Genomic DNA, 19,061 nt, shown 5'->3' with positions numbered 1-19,061 from the left:
CACTATGCTTAAGACTTTCTGAGAAGTCTCTTCTCACTTGCTAGAGAGATTTGTAGAATTATTTAATTATTTTTATATAAAATGCACATAGTATTTTTTCAGGTTGGTAAGGATGATAATTGGACCACAATTAATTTCAGCAACAGGGCTCAAACACATACAGAGAATTTCATGGTAAAGTTCTCAAATGGAGAAAAGAAGTTTGAAGATAAAAAGTAGATAAAAAACAATATCTTTAATTTTTTATTTTTGTTGAACTGTATAAATAAAATATCCTAAACTATACAATACAATAAGTACTTATATTAATAAATGAAAAAATCTGTATGGTAACCATGAGCACAAAATATTCCCATTTTACATGGTTTACAATGCACTTGCTCTAATGTGACTGGTTTTTTTTCTTAATACAGTTTGCATCCCCTCCCAAACAAAGACTTTCAATCCTAAAAGTTTCAAGCATATTATGTCCATATTACACAAATTAGATTCATATTAAACTGGAACTAAATTTGTATAATATTCATATGGAGTTGAAGATTGGGCATTTTTGGTAACTGGCCACATATCTGAAATTCTTTCTATAAAGAAATATGCTTACAAGCCAGGCTACGTTTAGAAAGAGCCACAAGATACATAGACTCATAGACTCTAGGACTGGAAGTGACCTCAAGAGGTCATCGAGTCCAGTCTCCTGCCCTCATGGCAAGACCAAATACTGTCTAGACCATCCCTAATAGACATTTATCTAACCTACTCTTAAATATCTCCAGAGATGGAGATTCCACAACCTTCCTAGACATCTCTTTGCCCAGACCTTTACAAATAATTAAACTATCAGATTAAAAGATGAGAACAATAAGGGGTTTCATGTTTCTTAATTCTCATTTACAATATAAACTGACACATTTAAACTTTGTAAGATGTGCCTAAGTACTACAGTGATAAGCATCTTATAAATGCAGTAATAATATTTAACTAATTAGCCTGTATGAGGAATCAGAAGAGATTCATTAGCTAAAACATCATATTTGACAATGGCTACATTTTATTGTGACAAACTTTTAAAAACAGTATAGTGAGCATATGGAATTCTTCATGAGAAGCTGAGAGATCTGCAGTTGCTTGGTGATTAAATATAGAAAGGTTCAAAAAATCCACTCATCTACTTGTTAATGGTGAGTGGTGGTTGTGGGCTAATCCACCAATTTATGTAAAATCTAGCTTCTCTTTTTTTAGTTGCTAGTCCTTTTGGTTGCAAAGTTAACTTTCCAAATGTAAACTAATTCAGTGCTGTCTTCATGTGACTATAAACAGATCAGTCCAGTGTCCCTAGTATTATTTCTAAGCAGCAGCAGTATGACATTAACAACCCTCCTGTCAGTTTCACTTCTGCTCTTCACACACTGGTGTTCAGCAGAGAAAATGACAACAATTGTCATGTTTTCTTGCTGTTGTTGCTTACAAATCTCCAAGAGAGACGTGTGTGAATAGCAACTATTCACAAGGAGTATCAGATAAAACTGAACAAAACCTCAGAGGTGAGGCTAAGGAAAGTGAAGAATAGCAAGAGATATACCCCATCGTGCAGAGCAGCCAGTAGGCTGAAGGAAAAGTAAAGAAGCAGAGAAACTGTACCTCTTACAACAGTTAAGAGGCTCTAGGGAAGGAAATAATCTTCCCCTTCTCCCTCTCAGCAGCCAGTAGAAATCACCTTGATAGAAATCGCAGATTCTTTAAAACCAAGAGCCAACATAATTCCCCACCCCCCACCCCCAAAAAAGGTGAAAAGTTACAAAACAGAATCAAAACAAGCTAACTGAAGGACACATACAAAGGAGAAGTTTGGATTTTGGTACCATTTGTGCAAGAGACAACTGTTATAAACCTTTTGAATAAAGAGAGTATGAATGGTGAATTAAACTAATGAGATTTTGCTCCCCCATCTTCTTCAACTGCCTTCTAAAACATCACAAGTTTAAAGAGACTGAAATTCTAGCATAGTACTCCACAAGCAACACTCAGGACAAACATCATCTGTAGAATTACAAGCATTTACATGTATTACCTGTGCTACTAATACCTTAGGGCAGTGGTTCTCAACCTATTTACCAGTGTGGGCTGCATATGCAGCTATGTGTTATGCAGGCCACATCCACACAATATATATACTACCTGAATGGCCCTGAGGGTGTCATATGGGCCACAACCGTGTGCTGATTGGGCTCCATGTGGCTCATGGGTTGAGAACCACTGCCTTAGGCCCACCTGAAAGGTGTTCCATACGACTGGATGTCTGCTTGTATGCAGAGGAACTTGCAGGACTCGGCCTTAGACAAGATTAAAACCCTGCCTTACTTTTCACCATTTATATATTTTTTACTCTTTGTAATTTACTCACTTTTAACAATAATATTTTACTGAGGGTTTCACTTGTATTTCATAGTCCATTTCACTTTGTGATTCTAAGGTACTCTCGTACTTGGGCTTCAGAAACCTTTAATTCATAAAAAGATTTCTATTATGGATTGTAAATCTTTTTTAAAAAGGGCTAATGGGCATATCCTCAGCAGGCATAAACTGTCATAGTTTCACTGAACTCAATGGAGCTCTGGTAATTTATACCAGCTAAAGATCTGCCCCTAAATGCTGAGCCTAAATTTACCCAAATTTTCAGAAGTATGCACAAACAATGCTGACATGTGCCTGTAAATGAGGGCTCTGGAATACTTAGGCATGGGAACACATAAATCCATGACTTGCATACACTTTTGAGATGTGGACTGCCCTGTCCCTTCAACACAATGTACAAAACAAATACACAGCTGCAAAAAATCAGCTCACATAGATCAGAGTTATGAGAAAATATTTAAGAAATCTGTGTAAACCTCATGTTTCAGTTTTCTCTGTCACTTTTTAAATAAGAAAAAGTCACTTCAGTTTAAAAAGCCCATTGTTTCTATAAAATGAGGTCATATACACAGACTACCTAAAGGGATGTGATAAGGTAATTTAGGCTGCAGATTTTGTAGTTTTTAAAATTAATTTTTAAAATCTAATACAAGTAGAAATGTTTTCCCTGAAATTTACTGTGTTCTGTTCAGATTTAACCATTCACAGAAGTGTTGGCAACCTAAACATCATAAAATTCTTCGACTGCATGAGAACTAGGAAGTGAGAATAACTAGAAATAAGAGGGAAACTGACTAACTTATTTTTGTTCTCTAAACTGAGTGAAATGTAAAAAGTAAACAAAGAGCATAAATGGTAAAAGATCAAATGTCTAACATGTTCATTTTTTTTAATAACTTAAGGTATTTATTAAATAAATAAATATGTAGGCTTTTAATTTTAAAAATAATAGCATCTTTTTGGTGTTTTATAACCTCTCCACCCCTACTCCTCCCTGGTAAAGTAGAAAATATGGTTTGTTAAAAAGATATTTGACTATTTCTTTACATTGTGGAGACAGCTCACTTCTCATCCTGTTTTTTCTTTCTTGATTAGAGCCCTGTAATGCAATATCGACATCATTTATGTAAATCATCCCATATTAATACCTACACTTTGACGTACATGACAAATCAATCAGTTACTTCATATCTATATGGTGATGGAGATGATGGTAAGAAGTAAGTGAGGTCATGCTATACAAGTGGAGGAAGAAATGACAAATAGGGAACATACATTATGTTTTGAAGCTGTTATGGCTACAAGTGGAGCTTCTCTGCAATTTTGCACTTGGGAAATCAAACTTAACTCTCTTCTTGGCCTCAGTTAACCTTTTATTTCCGAACACCAAGTTTATTTAGTAAATCAGATCTTCCCTATAGGCTTGTACACCAAACAAAGCCAGACTTTCTAAATCTCTCCAGCTATTTTGAGAGAGATGGTGAGAGAGACTCATGTGGAAGACAGGAGATAAGACCTGCCCCTAGTGTCTTTGGGGAATGAGACAGGCCCATTTTGGGGGGTGAAGGGGAAGCAAAGACTCCTTCACTGAACATAACTTTTAAAGCAAGTATCTCTGTTCTGGAGATGACTGAAAGGGGATTTTGATTCGAGAATTTTGCTATATAGGTTAGTATCCCTGCCCACTAGCATACCCGTCACAAACGGAAAACCCCCGCCCCCGCTCCGCACGGGGCCCCGGGAGAGATCCCCCTCCCGCACACCCATGCTCACAGGAATCCCCGCCTTCCTCGGTGGGGATCCCCCTCCTGCACACCCCAGGCCCAAGGGCTTCCCTCTCGCCTCCCGCCCACGGGATCCCCCGCCCCGCCCCCGGTAGGGATCCCCCTCCCACATACCCCGTACCCACAGAAATCCCTTTCTCTCAGACACACCGTACCCATGGGGATCCCCAGACCTGCCCCCGGTAGGGATCCCCCTCCCCGCACGCCCGTGAGGATCCCCCTCCTACACACGCCGTACCCACCCCGCCCCCGGTAGGGATCCCCCTCCTACACACTCCTTACCCACGCGGACCCCCTCGCCCCGCCCCCGGTAGGGATCCCCCTCCCTCACACCCCTTACCCACGGGGATCCCCCTCCCACACACCCCGTACCGACTCGATGCTCCGCCCCCGTTAGGGATCTCTCTTCCCTCACACCCCTTGCTCATGGGGCTCCCCTGTCCCTCTCTCGCTCCCAGTCCCCGGCTCCACAGCCCGCACTGCGCTCTGCCCTACCCCGGCACCTGCGGCAGGAACTTTTCCCTCTTCCCCGTTCAAACGTGCTGCCGTAAAGCACCCGTCTCCCCTGGCAACAAGGTTCCGGCCGAGAACTAGGTGTAGGAAGGTGATGTAAAAGTAAAACCACCCAGTGTCGTAAACCAGGTCCGGGGGGGAGGGGTGGGAGGGGAGGGAGGGGGAGGAGGTGACTGGAGCATTTAGACACAAGCGAGAGGATCATGGCGGATGGCCCCAGGTGTAAGCGCAGGAAGCAGGCGAACCCGAGGCGCAATAACGGTCAGTCAGCCCGCAGGGCAGCGGCCCGCTCGGCGCTGGGCCGGCTCCGGAGCCGGGCCGGGCCGGGCCGCCTGGAGTGCAGGGGGGACGGGAGAAGTAGAAAGTAATTTCCTCGCTGGGTGCCCGGCTCCCTCTGCACCGTTATATCCGCTACCTGGTGCCTCCCTCGCTCCCTCCCTCCCTCCGCGCTCGCTCCCTGCCTCCCTCCTCCGCCTAGTGGTGCCTCCTCGCTCAGCCGCCTGTCCGGGACCGTTACACGCTGCCTCCCCCACACGCCCGGCAGCGGCAGCACCTTCTCCTGCCGCTCCCCGGGGCGGCGGGTCCCCCCTCGCGGGGTCCGAGCCCCTCGGGGGACCGCGGGGAGGCTCTGCCGGTCCTGGCAGCCCAACTCCCAAACTTGTTACCTGGGTGTGAGAGAGAGCGGGGGCAGGCGCCTCCGCCCCGGGCTGGCAGCGTGCGCGCCCCGGGCCGGAGCGGGGCGGCTGTCCCTGTCCCCCGCGGTACTTTCCCCGCTCGCTCCCGGGGCGGGGGCTGGGGTGAGGCGTTACCTGGGGTGACGGGACCCTCCCGCGGAGTGTAGCGGGGGTCGGAAGGGGCTGCTGGCGCTCGGGGCCAGGGGGGAGGCACTGTTGCTTGCTGCAGTGTGTATCGATTTGTGGAGAAAACACCCCCCCCACACGCCCTGGGGACCGCAGTGAAAGGGGAGCCTCCCCCACCCTCCAAAATAGCCCGTTTGCTACTTTCGGAGCCGCCTGTAGTGCAGCGCAAGTTTATTTCTGTGTGTGGCCGTTGCCTGGGCTGTTTCTCCTTCCTAAAAAAGTCTCGATCTCTGCAGGATTGTCGGGACAACTAGGTTTCATAGGAGTGGCGGGGAAGGGAGGGTTTCTGTCTGTGTGGCGGGGGAGGGAATGCGATTCGGTGAAGTTTCTTCCCTTCCTTTGGCTTTGGAGGTACCTGTTTGTATAATAATGGGTGGTAACGGTTTGGCCAGGGGCCCCTCTGCTGTGTGTCTGAACTGCTGCAGTCTATATAAGGAATTACATTTACATTTCAGACTTAAGGGGCTGTTTTTTGGTACGTGTGTTACTTCAAAACGCATTTTGAGGATAAATAGAGGGGGGAATAAACGCTCATAACTCCTTCTCCGTGTTTATGTTCAGAAAATAAGGAAACAGCTCTGTTAGTGTAGTAACTCTTTTTAATAGGATGTTAAACGGGGGGGTTTGTAACGGTCCTTGGCAATTTTAGGTTTTATGTGGCATTTCCTGTGCGGGGTCACGGATAGCAAGGCTTTCAGCTGTGATTCTTACCGTGTGAACAATTTTTTTTAATTTTTTTTTAATATATTTGAGTCGGGATTGATGTTTCTGATAACTGCTTCGAATTGTTTAGCCGTATAAATGTAAACATTGGCCTTTTAAGGGACTAACAAGTTGATCTGATTGTTCTGAACTCGTGGCTCTCTTATTTTTACCGTATCGAGATGATATTATACCAAGTATTGGTGTATTTAAAATTGCAGTTTTTAATTTTCCTGTTTTATGTCAGTACTTGTATTTAGTTGATGATGTGGCTTTATTAAAGGTAAGTTTAGAAAGTGCTTTTCTCTTCCACCTTATTTAAAATGTTGATGATCAGAGAAAGGGGCTTTTCTTATTGCTGACGACATGTGTGTGTGTGTGTGTGACATGTGAGTCTGAACCACCCAGTGTCTGTGCAGGAGCAGTAAACATGTTTACCTGAGCAGGAAAGAAAATGGATTTTATCTTAAAGATCCCATGATATGAATATCATCCTCTTAAAGCATATCAACAGATGACTTGCGAGAGAGAGAGATTTTTTTTCCGAAAACCTAGCTTTTTGAATCAACGGGAAAAAGAGGTTCTCAATCGCTGCAGCAAATGGCAACTTGTGCAGGTAGAAAAAAAGATGGTGTTTAGTTTTCTCCTGCATGCATGTCAGCCCCCTCCTGTCTGCTGCTTTCATTCTCCAGGGAGGGATTTATTTACCACGGTTGCTGTCAGTGTTTTTTCCTTTGTGCTTAATATTAGAAAAACAGATTTGAGGCTGTTTAGCACAAAATGTTTTCTCTGCAGCGTGCATCGCTTTCAGAAAACAAAAGGTGTATAAGGCCATTCAGGTGTCTTTCATCTTCGTCACTTTTGGTCCTCCTCATTGCTCCTTTTTTGTTATCAGAGGCCTTTGATTCTTAAACTAATATGTATAGAATTTAATTTTTTTACTTTACAAATTAAATATAACTCAAGCTATTATATATTGAAGCATGAAGCTAGGTTAGATAATAGATGCTGGATAATAGACATTTCTCGGCAGTGGGCTTATATCTGACTTGCAAATGTTTACTGAAGAAAATTGATAGAAAAATGTTAAACCTTTAGCACAAATAAGTAATTTGAAATTATTTCTGTAGCAAGCTTCTAAATGTACTACAGATAGAGATCTTTTTGTTAATCTAAGATTAAAGAACAGTAGATCCTCTAGCCACTGTTACTAGGCATATGCAGTAAATTTAATTTTTACTCTATTCCTTTCTCCCTCTACGTCTCTTTCCCCCTGCAGGACATTTTATTGGATGTCAACAGTGTATGGCTAGAACACCAAACTGTGTACAGTACTCTAAACTTCAACGCTGTTCTCATGTAATGGAGGCACATACAAGCTTTAATTGATTTAGCATGACTTTTTTTGATGCTGTCAATTATTTATTTTTTTTTAACACCTATGCTTTTCTCCTTTCTTCCCCTGTTGGGAGTCCAAACTTATGGCTGCCATTCTGATACATTAACTCTGGATGGAAAGACAGCTATACACCTTTCTGTCTCCGGAGCTAGTTCCTGTGCTGCCTTTTGAATCAGCCAATACTGGATGCTTGCAAAAGATCTGATTGTTGCCAATGAAATCTTTCTAGTAGAACCAATATCTGGTACTTTCAGTTCATTCCTCAATAAACCATTGATTAAAGGGAAGCATAACACACATGAAAAGATCCAAAGAATAAATGTCTGGATAGTGTTTCTGTATTAGAATTAAATTACCAGACTATAAACAGTAGCAACACAAAGATTCTTGAGTGATTTGTATGGTTTGTTTGTTTTGTTTATTTATTAAAGCATATTTGTGCCAGGTGGGAAGCAGGAAGGAGGCCCTGATTCTTCAGTCTGATCTGCATGGACATTACCCTTACAGCTGTGTAGAGAGCCCTTGAAAAGTCAGTGGGTCTTGTGTAGGCACAGGGGTCCAACGGTATGGTTCAGTGTACAGGCTCAGGGCCTAAGGATATTGTTTTGTCCCTGTGGCTTTAGGTCACACACCTTCAATTAAATACTTTATTAGCATATTTAGCATGCATATTGCTTAATTCTTATTTAAAGACAGTACAGATATGGTTATGGTAATGATTAGTAATGGTGGTGAATTTCTTGTTAATTTAAAAGTCAGAAAGCCACAACTATTACTTATTTCTATCACAGTGTTTAAATAAACTCAAGCAGGAAGGCTAAATAGACAGTCAACTCAAAATAGTAAATTTCAAAAAATGAATTTAGACATAACTACAGACACCTTGTGAGCACTACATCTTAGATTGAGTACCTCTACCAGCTTTTTGTGGTGGTAAAATATTTCCCCCCTTTTAAAAAATAAGTCTGAGGAATATGTGAAACTTACTAGCCATACAGTGTGGTCATATTTACAAAATTAAAAATATGGTGGATTTTTCTCTAACCTTTCACTTATAGTAATAAATAATATTACTTCTAACAGTAATAGACAAACATTTTCAGGAAAGTGTTTTTTTTTTTTTTTTATTAGTGACTCTTACCATTTTACAACTAGTTTTTCTTCATTTACCATTTTATGATATTTTATATATCTTCTGTATGTTAAAATATAGATTTAAAAATAACACTGCTTCCAAATAAGCCAAAAGTATGACATGTCTGTTACCTTCAAGGTGTTAACAACTGGCAGGATGTCAGGTGTTAGTGATACTTAGGCATGAAGAAGAATGTAGTATCCATTCTCTTCCCCCCGCCCATCCCCCTGTTCCCACTAGGTATCATGTTTTCACTCCAGCATTAATTTAAACTTGCAATTTGGGAATTGAGGAATGTAGCCCAAGTTAAAATTCTAGGCACAGTGAACAGGTCTGCTCAGCCAACCGAGTTAACTGTTTGAATCCAAAGAAATTCTATATCTCATGTAAACTAAATGCAATTTTTGATATTAGGGAGACAAATACTGCATTTTAAAATCTAATCCAGTTTTCTCCTTTTTAACTTTCTTCTGGATTGTTTGTGTCTACTATAAAAGTGGCTATGAAGCCTGTTATTTGAAGTTAATCAACTTATTTATTTCTAATAGTAGAAATATTTTCATTTCAATTTTTACAGAGTTTCTGTAAGTGCATTAGTGATATGATCAATGAAAAAACTGCAAGTAGACAGAACTTCTATACAGAGGAATAGAAGTTAAATCTGACTCTAAATTACGGAAGCTTAAATTAACTTCCTCAGCCTGGTATCAGCTTTCTTGTATCAGGAGTTTTAGATGTTGTTTGGGGGAGGTGGATGTTCAATTAATTGAATGTAAATCTTTTGTTTTGAGTTACCTTTTATCATATCAAATATTCCTCCCCATGAGAGTGTGATGGGAATCTTTCCATAGATCTCACTGGGCTCTGCATCAAGCTCTGTATGAGTGTCCCAGCTTCTGTTGACTCCTGAACTTGAGTTTTATTTCTTCAGTGGTTATCAGCCTGGTATCTGGATGAGCCTGTCTCCTTAATAATTGTATGTACAAAGAAGATAACTTAATAAAGTTCAGGCTATTGGCAGAATTTATATTCTGTTTTAGGAGGGAGTCTAGAGAGACAAGTCAGGTGAGGTAATATCTTTTGTTGAGCTGATTTCTGTTGATGAGAGAGACAAAGTTTCAAGCTACACAGAGCTCTTCCTGAGGGAGGTGGCAAAGTGTTGGTTCATTTATTCTTAAAATTATCCTCTGTTAAGATTTGTATACTTGATATTATTTTTCTCATCATTTTTACATATTTCAGTTATTGTGCCTTTGCCCACATGTGGAAATGACTATAGAAAGATAGTGATGATTATAAAACCATTATTTACATTTTTATTCTCAGAGTTGTTATGCTCTTTCTTTCTCTTTATTTTTTTATATATTTTTTTTAAATTCACTTACATGCATGTGACTAGCATTACAGTGACTGCAGTTTGGTGGCTTTTTCTTTTTAATCCCTGAGCACAATATCTGCTTGAGTAACTATTCACAATACTTACAAGAGGAAAAACTGCTAAGGCTGAGACTATCCAGCCTGCTGGTTTAAAAAAGCAAACACTCAGATGCTCAAACTTTTAACCGCAGCCACTATGTTAATAAAAACTAGTTGCTTTTAATTGGTTGCTATATTTTTTGAAAAGATGGAGACAAATGAGAGCTGATTATGCATATCACTTAGTATGAGGCACACCTTCCTGTGACCATAAAGTGCAACAAGTGCTATTCATGTTAACAGTTTTTATCTTTGTAGTGCCTAGAGGTCCTGGTTGTGGTAGGCTCTACACAAACACAAAAGACACAGTGCCTGCCCCAAAAAGATGTGACTCTGGAGAATTGGGTTCAGTTCTTGGCTTTGCTACAGATTCCTTTGTGATCTTGAGTAGAGTGCCTAAAGCTTCATTTTTCAAGTGTTCAGTACTCACAAATAGGAACAAATTTTTAAAAGTTCCTTTGTAGGCACGTAAATAAGGAACAGATTTGAAAAGGTGCTCTGCACCCAGCAGTTGCTATTTTGCCACATGTAACTAGACTTTAAGAACTTTGCACCTGTTGTGCTGACCGGTCTTGAAAATTTAGCCACTTCATATTGGTACCTAAATGGGAAGTGAGCTTCTAGAAAAAATATGGCCGTAAGTGATTTGCCCAAGGTCACACATGTAGAAATGTGACAGGAATTGAACCCAGATAACTTGAATCCCAGTCTGTTTTGCCATCAAGAGCATACATCCACTCTGGTGAAGGGAGAGCTTTAATGAAAAGGGATGGATCTGGAATAAAAATTTGGCAAATGCCTATTAAATGCTTAGGAAACAACTTTGACTGACTTAATATTTGTATATACACCTCTACCCCATTATAATGCCACCCGATATAACACAAATTCGGATATAACGCAGTAAAGCAGTCCCGCACTCCCGCAGATCAAATCAAGTTCGATATAACACGGTTTCACCTATAACGCGATAAGATTTTTTTGGCTCCCAAGAACAGCATTATATCGAGGTAGAGATGTACTGACTTTAAGTACCATTCACACATATTGGGGTGCAGGTACTAAACCAAAACCAACTAAAAATGATTAAAGAAAAAATTAGGACAGTTTTTTTTCCTCATGGATGACTCTTCCTACATTTAAAGTCATGTGGAAGGAACAAGGAGCACAAGTTCTATACCTTGATTTTGCGCAGCATAACAAGCAATAAATCTATGGCGTCCCTGCCTACACCCTGTTTTGCAAATCAGATAAAATGAACAAGGGAATTGAACTGTAAAGAATGCTAACCAGTCTTAACAGTCTAAATCTTCTCAGGTGTTCGAGTAGCTAGCGTAAGTCTTTACTTAGGTGGTTAATATGTGTTCCACTAGGGGAGGAGACTGCTTGACCTGCCCTTGATCAGGATAGGACTGTGGCTGAGAGAGAGCACTATTGGATGGCTGGGATTGCTAGCTTCAGAAAGCATCAGCCAGAAAAAATAGCAGCATGGTAGGTTTTTTCATTTTTAGATATGAATAGGGTTGGAAAATCCACGTGTTCAAAGTAGACACAATAAACATCTGCTGAATGTTTATTTTTAAAATCTCTAGCCCTCATGGGTGCATGCATAGCCATCCAAGTGTGAACAGAGACCGCATAAATCTGTGAAGTGGTGTCTTCCTAAACTGCCTGGACATCTCCAGTATCATCACTGCTTGGTGGGGAGGGAAGAGAGGGGATTGCTGCTTTTGGGACAGAGAAGGCCACTCTCGGGTAGGGTCGCCTGATGAGCTGGTGGCTGCTGCTACAGTCACCACCAACCCTGGATCATGTGTTTGGGTGGAGGGCTGGCATCCTAACTGAGGAGTCCATAGACTTGTGGGTGGAGTTGAGGGCATCATAAACTAATCTCTGATAATGGGGAATGGCTTTGCTTTCACTTACTGGAAAGCAGTGTAGGTTGATTGGGGGAGAGGGGATAACTGGTTGTAGGAAAACATTGGGAGGTGTTAAGGAAATAAAGTATTTAATCTTTTGTAGGGGGTGGGGAAATGAGCATTCTAACTGTCACTGAAGTCTGGTACCTTGCCTCTGTGGTGATCTATCCTGGTGATCGTTTAGTGGAAAGTGTACACCCATCTCTTACAACATAGTGTCCTTGGCTGGTTGTGCAATAGAGACTATAGTATAAAACTATTTTTTTGACATCAGTTGATCAGCTTATGCTTTGAAACACTAGGATTGCTAACCCTTAACTTTTCTCCCTACATGTTCTGTACAATTGGACAATTTTTAACTTTTTTTTTTTTTTTAAATCTCACTTGGCTGTTGCCTCCAATATCCTGACTTAGTCAGTCCCATAGGTTAATTATAAGATGCACAGGAGTTTCTCATCAGTCTTTAATCAGTTTTTTTTTTAGCTTTTTAATTTCAAGTGTCTCCTTGTTTCTTAAATTATAAGCAAGAGTAATGGAAGTCCATGATATAGGTTGAAACCACTCATTGTTCTATATTGTTGTACTTCTGTATTATCAGTCTCTCTCTCCACTTCAAACTAAATAACCCTAGTCTTTTTAAAATTGCCTCTTTTATGGAAATGTCTTCTGTGAGTGTATTGATTACTGATCTTTTGGGGCCTTTCTAATTTTTGCTGTGTTGGCTAGAATAAGTCCTATTTGATAGCCCAGAAGAATGAAACTTCCTATTTGGTGAACAAGCTACTTACATTCACATGAGTATCCACAACTTACCTAGGTATTTACCTGGACCACCACCACCATCATAGTATCTAGCACCTCCCATGTATTTAAAAACAAAGATAGCTTACAGAGTCCCCTGTTATGGTAATTGTGTGTTTGTGTCCCTGAATCCTTGTCTAAATATTTCATTACCAGCACTATTACCCTCTGAGTCCATTTTCTCTTAAGGACTTTTGTTTATACAAGAACGTGCTCTCCTGGGTCTTTGAAGGGTGAAGCAGGAAAACAAAGAAGTAGTGAAACTTAATTTTTTATGTTTAATACTGGTGGGGCAGTAAGGGTTTAATTTCATTTTCTTGATGGGGAAAGACTCTTCCCAGCACCTGGCTACAACATGCATTTTTCAAAATGTGGGGACAAGAATAAAGGACACAGTGATACAAAAGAGTCAGAAAAAGGCTTTTTAGATTAGAGGCAGGTGTTGATATTTTTAAACTTCTTACCGGTCTCCATCTTCATTCTTCTGGGTCAGTTCATCCTTATCTCCCAACCCAGTATTTCATGCTTCTCTCCAGTCATGTTTCATTTGACCTCTTGTCTTTTTTTCAGGGTCTTGTAAAACTGGTTCAAGTATCCTGGGTTTTCCAACATGCCTTTCTGTTCTTAAAATGTCTCTGTTTCTGCTCCTGCTTCTAACACTTGACATGCGGGCTGGCAATAGCTGTATAGTGAAGCTGATGTAATCCTGATCTATCACTCTGCTGCTCTTGTGGAGGACATATTTACAGGAGCTGTTGTGGTGAAGGGTAAAAAGAAAATCTTGAGGGGAGGTTTCTGACAAACAAGGCAGTGAGATAGTAGTTTCACCAATGGTCAAATGAAAGAATGCATCAGTACCTCTTCTGCCTGGTCCAGTGCTCCACAATTAGTACATTCAGGGCCTGGTTTGTGAATGTTTCCCATCATTCTAGGAAACTCTTTCACTAAACTGCATCTGACAGAGTAGTGTGGATGGACAATGGTGTCAGCTATGCCCACCCCATTTTGTACAGAGGGTTGCCAACATAGGGCAACTTTGGAGGGAGTAAGAAAACTAAGATTCCAAAATATCCACAAACAAATATGGTAGTCGCTTAAAAAAGGGGTGTGTGGGGGAAACGCACTCCATCTGAAAGGATGGATTAGAGAAGAGACCCAGAAAAGAGAGAAAATCGCTTGTGGGGAGTTATTTTTGCTAAGCTGAAGGTAGCAAACTAGACTAGTGGGTCAAAGAAAATATTCTATCTAAAACCAACATCGTGGAATTCTCCATCTGAAAATGTTTGGGAGAGTGGGAGATGCTGCTACACACACACACACACACACACACACACACACACACACACTCTTTTTGTCTGTGCATAGCCTCTCTCTAAACTTCAGTCTCTGACCGCCCTCCCACCCCAATCCCCTTTCAGGGCTATCTTCTGAGATTTCTGTACCATCATTTTGTTTGTTCATTCTCCAAGGCTACATATCACAGTGACCATCAGTCAAACTAATTCTGGATTTGACTTCATCCAAAGCCTGGCAAACATTTTCTTTGATCCAGCCTCCTGCTCTGCTCTTCCAAAACAGAATTTTGCCTGTGCCTTGTTGCTCCTGATACTATCTAGCAGCAGCATCAGGAGTGGCAACAGCATGGAACTGATGTTCACTCTGTGGTTGCTGTGAGGAAGTGTTGCGAGTAGCAGAAGCAAATCTCCAGATGCAATTGATTACTGCAGCAAAAGGGTGTGGATAGGAGAAGAGAATAGTGAATCTCTCTTAATGTCTACCTATTAGCTTTCTCTCCCATCAGAAGAAAAACTGATAGGATCAGCATCAATTTCTTTCCGCTTTTGAGGAAGTGTTCTAGGTTATAGCAGAGTTGAGGTGTGATCTTCTATGAGATTGTCATGCAGGGGAATTTCAGAACTTTTGAGTAGTGAAAAGGGACTAGAAAACACAGTTCCCATGACAAAGTTAAACTCTCATATTGTGCAGATTACTTCAATGAGTCATCCACAGGTATACTTATGTCTTTTGCGAGGTTACAGCTAATTCAGATACCATTAGTGAATTAGAAGCTCAAACTTTTGGTTCCAGTGTGTGTTTATACTCTGAATTTCATCTGTAAATTTGTAGTTTGTAATTTATTTAAACTTTATAATACAATGTATACAGAAAGACTTTTGCTAACATCCTATACCTCTTACTTCATCTAATAAGAGATTGGCTTAAACACTGCGTGTTATAACATGGATAAACTGCACTTGCTAAGTTGGTAACAGTAATGGTACTAAACAAACCAAGACTAACAACTTCCATATACAGAATCTGTTCTGATTCCTTGGACCTTATAAAATCAAGGCCCTTATAAAATTCTCCCTGTGGAATAATGTTCTTTAGTAACTTATTTGACATGGTTTTTGTTTGTTTGTTTTGGAGCCTTATTTAGGGAAAGAGGAAACTTTCCATCCTATACCTAGTGCCTTTCTCTATCTCCTCATCATTCTATACGGGAACAAATGAAATAAATGGTTTGCATTTTTCTTGCAAGCAGGCCTTTATGAGGGGGGTGGTGAGGAGAGTTCCCTCTAAATTTTAAAACTTGTGATTGTTTTCAGAATGTTTGTTTTTTAAAATCACCTCCAGAAAGTTCAGGAAATTGTAAAATTCATATTGCAATCTTTTTTACAAGTGTTTTTTTTTTTTTTATTTTCTCTAACTGGACATTGTCCCTTACACTTCAGCCTTAATCTCTAACCTATCCAATTTAGAACTTTGAATTTCTCAAACTTTTTTTAAGGATTTTTCTACAGAAACTTCCTGAGACTCCATCTTTGGCATCCTACAGACATTGCTTGTGTTACGACTTCTGTTCTCTTGATATGTACATAAACTGCGGGAAAATCTTCACTGGTATCAGGCATTCCACTTAGATTTTTAATCGTCTAGGCTGAATAGGCTTAAAGAACTTCTGTGTCTCCCACCAGCCTCCACAATGCTAGGTATGGTTGCAGGAAACAACTAGATAAGCTTCTCATAGGAAGGTATTGGATGGTCCAGCAGGCACAAGAACCAGCAAGTATTGATGAATTCTTTCTTCCCCCTTGTCTCTCTTGCCACACTAACTCTTGGCAGGAAATGCCAACAGCTTCAACAAATGGCTCTACTGCTTTTAGGCATACAAGAAGTTGTTTTCAAAGCTTTTGACACACCTGACTTTAAAATCAGGTTTTAACACAGCAGCTTGCATCTGCTTCACTCCTTGTGTCCTGGCTTCCTTCTTAACATTAAGTAACTTAAAATTTTGTATCGATAAACTTTACCATTTCACTCATTTTAATCTGTAAAAGAGCTTTGTGTACTTTGAAAGCTTGTCTTTTTCAACAGAAGAAATTGTTCAAATAAAAGATCTCACCCACGTTTTTCTCTCTAAAATATAAAGCAGTCTTGATACACTGCACCATCAACCTCTTTCCACGGTGAGAAATAGCCATTTTTTATTAAGAACTGGGTAAGAGGAACAAAGTCTGACAGATTTATTTCAACTTGGTTCCCAACTGTTTTTAAGAGCATCTCTTCAGAGACTTAATTTAGACTTTCAAAATATTTAATAAAATCCACCAGCTTGCCATAATCCATTTTTTTTAATTAACTGCTAGCATCCATGACTTCTCCATTGTGCCATGCGTGCTAGGTGCTTTACAGACTAATCTAAAGAATGGGTCTTTGCTCCAAAGATTTAAAAATTTTATTAAGATGTTTTTTTTTTTAAAAAGTGAACAGTTCAGAGTTGAAGCATAAAAGTTTCTGGTCATCAGGGAATAATGTACAGATTATTGAGGGTAAAAAGTTTGGTTTAAGATCAGGTGGCATAAGGAATACATAATCTGCAATATTCCCAATTGAGGGGTAAAAGGTTGATGGGTCAAAGCACAGACGTTGAGATATGAGGGTATGAAGTTCATAAAGTGACTATGTTGGGGTATGGAGTATAATGAGTGGATATGATTGAGGATGGATTGACCCTCATTTGATGAGGTTTAATGTTCAGGGAGTTTAAGGCTCCAGTCCATATGAATGGAGAGAGTCTCTTGGTCCCTTTCTCGTAGTCAAAGAATGATGTCACTCTGGCTCACACCTCCTGGTACTGTCGATGGCTGGTGATGTGTTCGATGTAGATGTCCCTGGACCATCGGACGGTATCTGAGACCTTGAGGTGCCGCATGAGCCATGCGTAATATCAACTGATCCCGCAGGTCAGCGCAGCACACCTTTGTTGAAGGGGGTTCCAGATGCCAGGGCTCTGACGATCAGGGCATCCATCTGCACCTTATAGCCCTTCGCTCTCAGGGTATCGGCCAGGGGGGCGTACTTTTTCAAGCTTACGAGCTCGCGCTTTGCAAAATGCCAGGGTCCTGTTATCGAAGGAGACCGTAATGTCGATAAGGATGATCTTTTTCTGGGCCTTATCGGTGATAACATAAGGTCGTAGTTGGCTGTTGGTACCGGGGATGGTGCTGTTCACGGAGATCTCCCAGCCGTGGTGCGGTGGCTTTCACCAGGTGGTTCTGGATGGCTTTGTGGCACAGCTGCCAGGCTCTGGAGTGGAGTTTGCAGCTGCACAGGACGTGGGGAAGGGTCTCGTTTGAATAGCTGCACTTTCTGCAATGCTTGTATTGGTCTTCATGGCGGACGGCTCCGTTGAGCGGGATGCAGTTGAGCTGGACACTGTGGATGAACCGCTGGTCGGCGAAACGGGTGAAGCCACCCCCGGCGAGGAAGTGGTTGCTGGTGTCCCACTTGCTGGTCAAATCAAAGGCTTTACCCTGGTCTGGTTTATGCTTCAGGATTTCCACGTACAGCAAGTGGATGGTGGCCTTCTAGGTCCTCTCCAGCAAGCCTCTGGTGCTCGGGGTGAGGATGGTGTTGTCATTGGACCTGATCTGCAGCACTTGAACTCCCAGTTCCTGGTGCTCCTTGCACCAATACTAGTGGCAGCCGATGCGCTTCTGCAGGCGATGTCGCGCACGTCCCTTCCAGGGAGCCGCCAGGAAGGTGGCAATGTCTTGGTCGAAGGAGGCTCTGCTGATCCGCTTCTCTGTCGCATCATGCAGGGTGTTCGCCACAATGTTCCTTACTGTGGCATCGGGACATGTCAGCAGGCGGAAGGTGTGGGCGGTCAACACGACATTGCACAGGTCATCCATGCGGGGGATGTTAGCGCTGCCATGCCTGTGGGCAATGTAGACCAGCTTATTCATTCTGAAAGGACAGGGAATAAACAAGGGATAGCAGGAGTAATGTGATGAAAAGTAACATGATAGTATGGTTAAATAAAACAAGCATCTTATTCCACTTTAATTTAGTGTTTTTTGAATATATAAGGGTGGTTTGTCTAATCCTACAGGCAGAGATGTTAGGCTTTTATAGGCCTTTTGGAAGGGGTATCAGATCTACTTGAAGGACTGGAGGCCAAAAGCATGGTGGATTGAGACAGGGATGCAGGGCATGGAGAGAAGATAACTTTACTGGTTGGGTGGAACAAAAGCATAAAGGGTTGTACAGAAATACCCAGGAGTCAGTGTCTCAAGGCCTAAACAACTCAACCTGGTACCCTATCACAGCAGGTCAGGGTTTCAAAGACTTGAGTATTTTCTGCTGCACATGTTGTTACCTCCTAACCTCTCTTCTCCACTAGAGCTTGGGGTGGAGGGGAGAGGGGTTATTTGCTTTGTAGCAGGCTTGCAGCATCCAGCCAGCAGATTATCTGCTCCTGTGTTCTGCTGTAAATGAAGGAGCCTTCCTGGACCTTGCCTCCACTCATGAAGTGAAGGCAGTGTCTTTTGAAACAAATACAAACTCTCAGTTGAACTAGCAAGTTAACATGAAACAGTTTGGTGTTCTGTTACGGAAGGAGTTGGACTCTTGAGGTTTGCAAAATTGTTTCCAGTGTTTCGTTTCACCTGAATGAAAGTCTAGTCTATCTTAATATTTTGTTTTTAGTCCTTAAACTCTCAGACATATCAAAGCTTTTTCAAATTTCCACATTGGAAAGGATAGTGTTTAACC

General features: G+C 41.3%; 1 protein-coding gene across 2 annotated transcripts in view; it reads left to right on the top strand.

The window, feature by feature from the left end:
• Window positions 1-4,846: 4,846 nt before the first annotated feature.
• Window positions 4,847-19,061, top strand: part of ZEB1 (zinc finger E-box binding homeobox 1) — a 251,417-nt gene continuing 237,202 nt past the window's right edge. The window contains exon 1 of one of the 2 annotated variants that reach the window (XM_050939020.1): window positions 4,847-4,970. In XM_050939020.1, coding sequence (XP_050794977.1) covers window positions 4,913-4,970 — 58 coding nt within the window. In that variant the 5' untranslated portion in view covers window positions 4,847-4,912. Of the gene's footprint in view, window positions 4,971-6,708; window positions 6,888-19,061 lie in introns of those variants that run through there. The other variant, XM_050939021.1, reaches the window with a different exon arrangement.

This window comes from Gopherus flavomarginatus, chromosome 2 (genome assembly GCF_025201925.1).
Source record: "Gopherus flavomarginatus isolate rGopFla2 chromosome 2, rGopFla2.mat.asm, whole genome shotgun sequence".
In the NCBI taxonomy this organism is placed as follows: domain Eukaryota; kingdom Metazoa; phylum Chordata; order Testudines; family Testudinidae; genus Gopherus; species Gopherus flavomarginatus.
Note: the sequence above shows the minus strand (reverse complement) of the source record. Positions and strands in the feature narration are given on the sequence as shown.